This window comes from Xiphophorus hellerii, chromosome 3 (assembly GCF_003331165.1).
Source record: "Xiphophorus hellerii strain 12219 chromosome 3, Xiphophorus_hellerii-4.1, whole genome shotgun sequence".
Lineage (NCBI taxonomy): Eukaryota > Metazoa > Chordata > Actinopteri > Cyprinodontiformes > Poeciliidae > Xiphophorus > Xiphophorus hellerii.
The window spans coordinates 23,533,849-23,543,609 of NC_045674.1; the positions used below are offsets into that span (position 1 = coordinate 23,533,849).

The 9,761-nt window shown below is 37.0% G+C and overlaps 1 protein-coding gene across 1 annotated transcript; it reads right to left on the minus strand.

Annotated features, from left to right (window-relative positions):
- Positions 1 to 1,937: 1,937 nt before the first annotated feature.
- Positions 1,938 to 9,441, minus strand: cmc1 (C-x(9)-C motif containing 1). The gene is made up of 4 exons (XM_032557999.1): positions 9,340 to 9,441; positions 8,875 to 8,967; positions 3,069 to 3,159; positions 1,938 to 2,870 (listed from the first exon to the last, which is right to left on the minus strand). The coding sequence occupies exons 1-4, from the start codon at positions 9,356 to 9,358 to the stop codon at positions 2,750 to 2,752; spliced, it is 324 nt and encodes a 107-aa protein (XP_032413890.1). The 5' UTR covers positions 9,359 to 9,441; the 3' UTR covers positions 1,938 to 2,749.
- Between the last annotated feature and the right edge of the window lie 320 nt (positions 9,442 to 9,761).

A 9,761-nucleotide genomic window follows, 5' to 3' on the forward strand; every position in this document is an offset into this window, starting at 1 on the left:
ATATTTTAGACTTTCCACACTTCAGACTGTTTGTAAATATGATTACATAAATAAATGAATGAAAGCTACCCACTGTGTGCTGCTCTATGTTCCTATCTGCAGGCATTAGTGAGTTAAGATACTACAGTGCTAAAAATGTAAAGGCTTTACGAATTGCATGCTGCTCTATAAACATTGAAGAAACTCTTAGCAAATCCTTGCATTTCTAAAATATGACTAAGAAATGGAAAATTTCACACACGTGTTTTTTTGTTGTTGTTTTTTCGTGTCCCATTTTCTAAATTCACATGAAGCCACTTGCTGTTTTCTTGCCGGAAACGAGGTATTTCGACATGCCACTTTTGAAGATGTGCTAATATGGACACATAGCACCTATAACACATCAAAGATATGTTCATGCTTTGTAAAAGCATTAATACCCAGAGGCACACATGTTGCAACCACAAACTTCAGTGTACTGCAATTTTCATGCATTTGTACTGAACCCCTTGCCCCGTTGCTAGGAGCTGCAAGGTTTCCAGGTAATATCTACTCGCTTTACAGAGAGAGTGAAAGTTTGCCCACTCATCTTTGCAAAACTGCTCACCCTCAGTCAGCGTGTTGGTAAATAGCAATTTAACTCTTAATTCTTAATTGAATTTAGCTCTTGGCTTCTAATGCATGCACAGGCTTTGATCTAAAGTCAACCACTCTGTTTTAATTTTGTCTAATTAGGAACAAGCATACTCTAAAAATGTACCCTCTGTGCTCAAAGATATTTGCTTCCTAGATTTTCCTGTATGTAGTTCTATCCATCAAAAAAAAACTTCCCCAGAGCATGACGCTACAGCCACCATGGTTTATTATAGACATTGTGTGTTCAGGGTGATGTGGAGGGTTAGTTTCTATTATGACTTTCTTTTTACAACTTAAAATCAGGGCAATAAATGGTCATCATTTGTACATCTTCTCCCACCCGTCCCTTAAATCTCTGCAGCTCATCCAGTTACCATAAATGTCTTAGAAATAGCAAATCAATATAGATGGACGTTCAAGTCTCGGTAGGTTTGCAATTTTGCCATCCTCTTTCCATTTTTGAACAGCGCTTACCAAGATGTAAAGTTTTACCTTTTGCATTACGTCACTCTGCCATAAACTTCACCTCCACTCCATCCCTGACCTGTCTGCTATGTTCCTTGGTCTTCATCATGCTGTTTGTTCACTAATGTTTACGAACAAACCTCTTGGAAACCAAGCATCATTTACCTTCCACTTTTCACTACTTTATGTTGGCTTGTCAGACAAAATCCCAGCAAAATTTAGAATCTTTCCTCAGACAAGGAAACCATGACATATCACAAGAGTGATGTAGAGCTGGATGGAAAGGGAAACTACAGGCAGCGACTGCTTTAGAGAGCAGTAGCATGTAGTGATATTCCTGTGTCTGAGAAAACACAAAACCTACAGCCAGGGAAGTTTGTGCTTGTTGTAGTGTTAAGTTGTGGGAAGATTCAGGTAATTAAAATCATAACTATTCCACTCATATGAACTTTGTGATTCAGCCAAAATGCTCAGTCATGCTTAGCTTTATCTTAGGTAAACAATGACTAACAGTAAAGCCTTGTTCAACACCAAAAATAATGTTCAATCAATCTTTTTTTTTCTACATTAATGCAGTTTATGAAACCTTAAACCCATTTAAAAGTCAAATTGTTAATGGAAATTGAAACATGATTTGTACCTTGGTGTCTTCAATTCCAAATAATCGTCCTCTCTGGTATTGTCTTTCTTTTGGCCCATTCAGGGCATTGACTGTTTAAGACAATTATCTCAACATATTTTAAACAAAAAAAAAAAAACAACAACATTGCTTAAATGGTCATATTTAAAAATATCTCTACCTATAATCTAATTTTATTGACATTTCACGGGACTTGGTTTTAAAGGAATGGCAGATAATCAGTTGAACTTTTATTCCTCGGAGTGCACTGTTCATTATGCAACACCTGCTAAAATCACAATATTTAATTAAAACAATTGTATATAAAACCGAAAAAAATCTAATTGTGTGGAATCTTTTCACACTATGAATGCGTCGACTTTACAATGAGTGTTGCATGCAAGACACTTTTCATTCAAAGCCATTTCTTTTTACCAGACATTTCTACAGTACTCTTAAATAAATTACAATCTTATCAAATCGGCTGACATGTCTTTTTGAAGCACTATCAAAAGCCGTAGTTTATTTTTATTTATTTTTAATTCTGGCAACTATTTTTTCCTGTATTGAAAACAAATTATGTGCAACGTCACATAATTACAAGTGGTTGTTTCAAGCTTTTCTCTTTGTAACATTCAAATATTTTTCTGATTCTTCAAAAAGCAACACAATGTCTTGCGCTGATGACAAAGCAAAAACAACATTGATACAACTGATCCAGTCGAATTAGCACATATACAGCACTTTAACCTGGATATGCAACATCCAGGTTAAAATGCTGCAGTCCCAGAAATTCCTCAGGACTGATCCTGTGTAGTCATTTTTTCTACATACTTCACCTATGACTCATTATACACATGGACTGGACATTAAACAAGATCATTTGAATTAAAGTCCACTACTGCAAACCAAAGAAATGGTAAATATGCCGAAGATTTTCACACAATGCAGTCTTGTAGTGAGAATGACTGGCAAACTTGGCCGAACTGCCTCCAGAATTCCTGGAGTCTGGGCGCCCAGAAGAAAGACACGTGGTTATCATTTTGATTGTTACATGCTGGTTGGAAGTTTCTGGGTCCTGTTCTTGGCTGGTATCCCCGTCTTCTGAAATTCCAGTTTTTCTTGAATGTACAGTCGTTTGCACTCTTCGAAAAACGCCGGATCCTGGTAGCTGGCGGAGAATAGAAGGTACAGAGTCACAGCTATTGGACAAGTTTGGGAATGATGAGACTGGACGGGGAACAGTGATTGTATGTAGAAGAAAATCAGAAAGCCTGAATCAGAGCTATTGGCAGCGTTTGCGTGCGGTGCTGTGACACCTTGGGGTGCGAGAGCTGAGAGGTGTAGAAAGTTGTGCAAAAATACTCACTGTTGCGTCAGGCATTCCTTCAGGGCTGAGTTTTCTTCTCGACACTTAAACACCATAAGGAAGCCGGACTCTTTGCAGCAGCTGTTGAAGGCTGGATGGAAAGAAAACAGGAAAGCATCAATTCTCAGTTCAGTTCTGATCAATGACCCAGAGGAAACTACTTTGTTATTCAACCAAAGCACCAAAATCAACCAATTGCATAAACTCTGATGCACTTTTCTTACTTCATTAAAAATCATATAATCAAGCATTTTCGTCATTTGATCCAAAACAACATCTATCCAAGAATCTGTAGCAAATTTTTCCCTCTTTCACATTACACTCCTTGGAACACAAATAAAAATAAAAAAACACAGAATTGACAGCTCAGACTTTAAAGAAAACTAGTGCATCTTTTATAAAAATGTATGAATTTATGATTAAAAGGGTCACTTTTTAGAAGTTAGATGCCATCTGCATGATGAACAAGTTAACTAAAATGACTTTAGGTTGTATAGTGATGTAGAACAGAAGTCAATACAATTTCACACCTTCGCAACTCTTAAAATCTGTAATTGTGAGTCTTTTTAGACAAAATTATACCACATCTTTAACACCTTCAGCAAGACGGGAAACTGTGTTAATCTGTACTCTGACATGTGCAAGTTAAACTACAAAAGATCACAAAACAAACAAACAAAAAAAAAAACCAAAGATTGTTACTGTTAAAATATTTGCCCTCATGTGAATATGTATGATGGTGGAGAAACACCTTTCTCCACACTTCATTAAATGCAACTCATACAAAACATGCTATGAGCTAAATTGTCTTCTCACATCAAAACAAACCGGAAGTAAGCTAGGGTTAGCATGTTACACCAGCCAACTAACCCCAAAAAGTGTTAGAAATAGAAATAAAGATAACTTTTTCATTGTCATATGCTCAGAAAAACTCATGTGGGTGATGTAATTTGTACTTCATAAGCTCCCTTCAACACCACTTTTACAAAAAAAAAGTCACATAAATCAATAATAAATTAAAAATCACATTTGTCACAACCATTAAGAATTACACAAAAACTTAAATCACATTAAGTTTAGAAGCCCGATCGCCTGGGGATAAAAGACTGATAAAAACTGTTTCCGTAGCGGAATGGAACATTAGAGCATTGTGTGAAGACAATGGGCGAGTCTGAATTGGACACAAACACACTCTGCAGACTACATTAACCTGGTGAAATGTTATAGGAACACAAAAATCACTCCCCTTTACATGCTCATGGACATAATTTTTACTAGAGCTGCAACTCTTGCGGGAAAGCTGTCTGCAAGACTGTTTTTCTAGGAGTTTTCAACCACTCTTCCAGTAGTGCATTTGTGAGGTCAGACACTGATGTTGGACAAGATGCCCTGGCTCAATGCGTCCAATCTCATTCATTCCTAAAATGTATTTTCAGATTAAGGTTACACCAAACTCACTCATTCAGGTTTTTAGACTTCAATAGGACCGTACAATGCTACCTCCATATCATGGTGACAATATTCTTTGCAGTCAGCTAAGGCTTGTCTAGCAACAATATTTAGCATGTTGGTCACCACAATTTCTATCAGATGCGGGACAGAGAATGTCCATCCTGCAAGCAACTGAATAAAGGATGCCTGGAGAATATCGCGTCCAACCCGTCCTTTGCAAATAGGAGTATTACACATATTAAAACTGTGTTGATTATGATTCAAAATATCATGCAGCTCTGACCCTCTCCCACCCATAATCAAGCAGCCCTAGATGACACTTTAGTGAGTCCTTCAGGGATGTACCACAGCTACTGTCACCCAACTCTCTACACACAGTAGCCGACTAGAAGGTGTGGAAGACCGAGTCTTCACCTTGTTAGCAAGTTTTCTCTCAGAGGTTTAATTGAAAGGGCCGCCCTCACATCTTATCGCTGACATCAGTATGGTTATCACAGACGTTGTCATTAGAATGCAAATGTAAAAACAAAAAACAAAAAAAAACTGAAAAACCAATTTAGAGAAGCAGAAGAGCGCGACTAATCTAATCAAGATCAAGCAGCGCCTCATCCCTGTCCCATGGTACTGATGGAGACTGCAGAGGGTTGCCTCTCTGACCACACCGCAGCAGCTCTACCATCGGCAGAGCTGTGGCCAGTTTATTGTCAAAGGAAGCTGAACAAATGCACCATAGGCAGCTTGGGTTGACATTTGTGTAGACAAAAAGAATACAAGTGGGGCAGTTAGTGTGAAGATTAATCAAATGGCATTTCTAAACTAAAGAGAAAAAGTGTTTTAAATGTGCTGCATGAACTAAGCCTGAAAATAAGGTATAACTTTTGATTTGTGTGCATTAATTTAGTAAGGAAGCAAGGTAGAGGATGTGTGATGCTGAGGACTGATTTTTTTCCCTCAAAGGCTCTGGGACTTTTGTTAGAGTGCATGGCATCCTGAGCTCTTTGAAAAGCCCCATGATGATCTGTTTTCAGTTTACTGTCAGAGGGATTCAAAGAGAGCATGATGACACAGACACTAACAACATTACCAACAAATCTGGAAGAGACGCAGGCCCACAGCATCACACATTATCTACCTTTTTTTACTCCCTTACTGAATAAATTAACGCAAGCAAAAGGTGTATTTTTTCTAAAAATGCTAGCGTAAAAAATGACAGTCGATCAAAAATTAATTTTAAGTATTTTTCTGAATATTTCGAGATTTGAAGGTTTTCTTCACCTGGATTGCCAATCTATGTAAAGGGTGCTACAAATGTGGGATTTTAATTTCAAAAAGGAAAGCTGATTATTCTTACCAACTTTTTTCTCAAAGTTTAAGATCTGAGATAAAATATGCAAGTAAGATACATTCAGGTTAGAGAGATCATCATAATTGTTATGCTAAACCTGAAAGAAGCTATTATTGTGTACTTTAGATGCTTTTTGGCATGAAGAGAGAACCGACATGAATCATCAACATCATGTCACATTAGACTGAGAAGAATCTGTACAGGTCAGTGGGACTCGTCTGAAGTGCAAGCTGCAGAGGCATACACGCAGAGAAAGATAACACAGGAAAACATACTTGTTACTTGTGTTTTTCACCTTTTTTTGTATATCTCAAACAGACACATTCAGAGGCTCAGAGAAAACAAGACATAAAAAAAAACAACAAAAAAAAACACCCAAAAACAAGAGCACAAGAGGGCGGGGGATGGAGGTGTGAAAAATGAGTGAGAAGAGAAGCCTGTAACGTAATGGGGGTTTCCACTACACACGCAGCCACTGACTGTCCCATCACCTCCGCCTGTGCATGTGCACGGACTCCCTCTGAGAGCAGCACCACGCCGGCTCATGCAGGCTGTCGTCGGATTTCTGCAAACCGCAACCACTAAGGCATCAGGCTGATGCGTCGCTGCAGTCAAGAGGGCACACGAGAGCAAGGCTGCGACCACGGTGGTTTTTTTATGCAGACGCAGTTTCAACAGCTGTCGAGTCAACTGGGATAGGCTCTCAATTGACGGAGCTGAAGGCGACTTTGGATGCAGGTGCAGACAACGCCAGGAAAGAAAGAAAAAAGGGTTAAAAGTTCGACAAAGGGGAAAAAAAACAATATTAAAAAAAGATTAGGGAGGGACAGGAGATTACAGTTATTTTTTCACGAACAAGGAATTGATTAAATCAAGCATGCAAAAGGTAGCTTACTGTTGAGATTTAACATGTTTTGGTGCCAAATGTGTGGATCAACCCCAGACAAAAAAAAACAAAAACAGAAGGCAATGTGATGACGCTACATGAAGCTGATGAGAGCTGTGGTGTCATTACTCAAAGTAAAACGAGGTCAGTACCAATGTGGGCTGAAAGGCCATTCAGCAAGAAAGAAGTCATTACTTAAAAAGTAACAGAAAATGCTTCAAACTCACCAAAAAGGTGGCAAATTTTGGACACAGGTCATTTGGTCTGATGAAGCTAAAGCATTAATTCAAGTGTTTGGCCATAAGTTTGACCACAAACAGATTTTCCAATTGGACAATCATGCAAAGAATACCTCAAAAACAGATACAACAAAGCCAGTATTTTGGAGTGGCTATCACAAAGCCCTAATCTCAGTCCCATGAAGAACGACCAGCAACCCTAACTCAGTTACAGCAGTTCTATGTGAACTCCAGCAAACTCTAGTGAGACAATTTTGGAAGGAGAACCCAAAGGACTAATGCAAGTAAAGTCTGTTTTTATTTTTGTATTTTTTTTTTTTTTTTTTCAGAAATGTCAAAACCATATGAACATCTAGTAGCTCAATTTACTTCTTTTTACAGGTTAACAGAGAATCAAAGCACTCTTGAAGAAGACATTCAACACATTCCCCTTTAACATAAAAACTTATGTCTAAGCACATGTGTGCATTTGTTTAAAATGTAAAAGAGCACTAAGTGGTCAGTAAAACCAGAAGACATTTACCGTTTTATTACTAATCCCAGCTACAAGTTTATCTGATCTTTCACCAGTTTGCACAACAATTTCATCCTTTCAAATTTTAAAATTGTCCTTCTCAATAAATCTGGTGCTAAAATTATACCTACCTTTTGCAAATCAGTTTCTCCTAGTTCTTAAGCACTGTAAGAAATCACTGAGAGAAATAATCAAGTTAATGTCTAAAATAATGTATTTTAAACATAAGATACTTTTAAGATTTTGTATTACAGCATATTTCCATTGATTGTGGTTCTGATCTTTCAGTTGAACCATGATCAAACCAAATTACCTAAAGCTAAACACCTCTTTAGCTTTTCTACAGGACATTCTTAGTCCAAATGTTTTAATGTCACAGTAGGGGATTCTAAAGACAAATTCTCCTACAAATAATGAAAAAAAAAAAAAAACACTACACTAAAATTGGCTTAAGGTTTATGAAACATGATACAGAGCCATTTCACTGATTTTGTTGCATCTGGACTAATTTGGCCAATAGCCTTTATTTCAAAATCTAAAGCTCTTGTACATGTCAATTACAAAATAGATGTAAATTATTTACCTACTCATCATTGGTCATCCAGTAAATTGACATACTCCGTGGTTAAAACTGACCATAGATACAGCTAAGCTCAATTATTTATCCTTATGGAACATGTTTGTAATATTTTCATATTTATTCCAATGGGAATAATATTAACATTTGGCAGTGGTCCAGTTAGAGATCCAGACTTTATTCCAATAGTGATTTCATGCTAGAAGGTAAAGATTGTGCTGATTGGAATGTCTTGAGACCTCAATGACCTTGAGGTGACCAATTCATGACCAATTCTTCATTTCCAAAAATCCCAGTGGAGTCATGCAAAAAGCTGATCAGTAATTATAAAAAAATTTCAATTGTCACTTGACACCTTTCCATTTATTACTTAGACGGATATAAATCATACCCAACATGTCTTTCTGTGTTAAAAAAAGGTTAATAATAAAAGAGAATTCACTTACAAAATAAAACCTTTTGCAAAACATCCTATGTTTAGGAGGATTTTGGTATCTTTTCAAATCAGAACCAAACATCTTGGATGAAAGAAAATAAATCTAGACCTAAATCTGTGAGGTGTATGAATATTTTTAGGTCAAACTATACATAGATCAAAGAGCAATGATGGTTCTTAGTTATTTCCTGACTTTTTTTTTGGAAGGTTATAAGAGCTATGATCTCCTCCTGGTTTAAAAGTACTTGATGGGATACATTTTTCAGATGCAATGAGTACAACTGTGTTTCGGACTGTTTTATGAAAATAACTTTTGGTTTGCTTTGGTTTTAAAAATGAGTTTTCTCTCTTCCTGACCTTCAACTCTTTCTGCACAGAGCTCCTTGGCTTTCTCCCTCATCATCTTGGGGATCAGAACATCCTTCTCCACATGCCTTAGAGGGACTTCCTCTGGTGATGCAGTTAAAAACAAACAAAAGCACAGAAAGTCACAAAAAAAAAACAATGGTCAGTGTTTGTATGTGTTTCTGTCCAGTTCATTAGAAACTACAGCCCTATTCTCGCTGTAGAAATCGGTGAGAATCGAACTAAATTCAAGATAAATCTACTAAAAAACCGTAAAAGACTATGAAATGTCAAGGACAACAGTACGCCACGAGTCATTATACCACTCGTACACACACATTGTTATGCTAACGTAGTTGTTGTAGCCACAACTTTTACGTATCATTTCTTGAAAGGGACACCGAACGTCAGTACTGAACTATAATTACCGAAATGCTACTAAAGCAAGGAACACAATTCAGGAACGCAAAATATCACCTGTGTTTGTTGCCTCCATCGTAGCAGAGCTGCTCAAAACATTACAAAACGGCACCAATGTGACCTAGCTCGTGAATGCGCCAAGACTTCCGCTGACGTCAATTTGAGGTCTCTGAACTACAAATCCCAGAAACGCCCGGGGGCTAGGCCGCTTAACCGAAGGTTCACTGAGAGCGCAAAAATGCAGTAGGTGAATCAATAAATAAATTAATAGATTAATAAATACAGAAAAAATAAACAAATATATATATATATATATGAAACAAGCTATTTGTTTTATCAGTCGGTAAATTTCCGTTTTTTATTATTTTAGTTAGTTTACTAAACTACTAAGAGTATAATTTATATAAACAAAATAATCTTAAATCAGATTTAGAAATTACGTGAAAAATTGTTTAATCAGGTAGTTCATTTTTTATTTA

Coding starts and splice junctions, on each gene's coding strand:
- cmc1 (XM_032557999.1), bottom strand. Junction 3,160..8,874: donor CTGTGCAGAAAGAGTTGAAG/GTCAGGAAGAGA, acceptor CTTTCCATCCAG/CCTTCAACAGCTGCTGCAAA. Junction 2,871..3,068: donor AAGGAATGCCTGACGCAACA/GTGAGTATTTTT, acceptor ATTCTCCGCCAG/CTACCAGGATCCGGCGTTTT.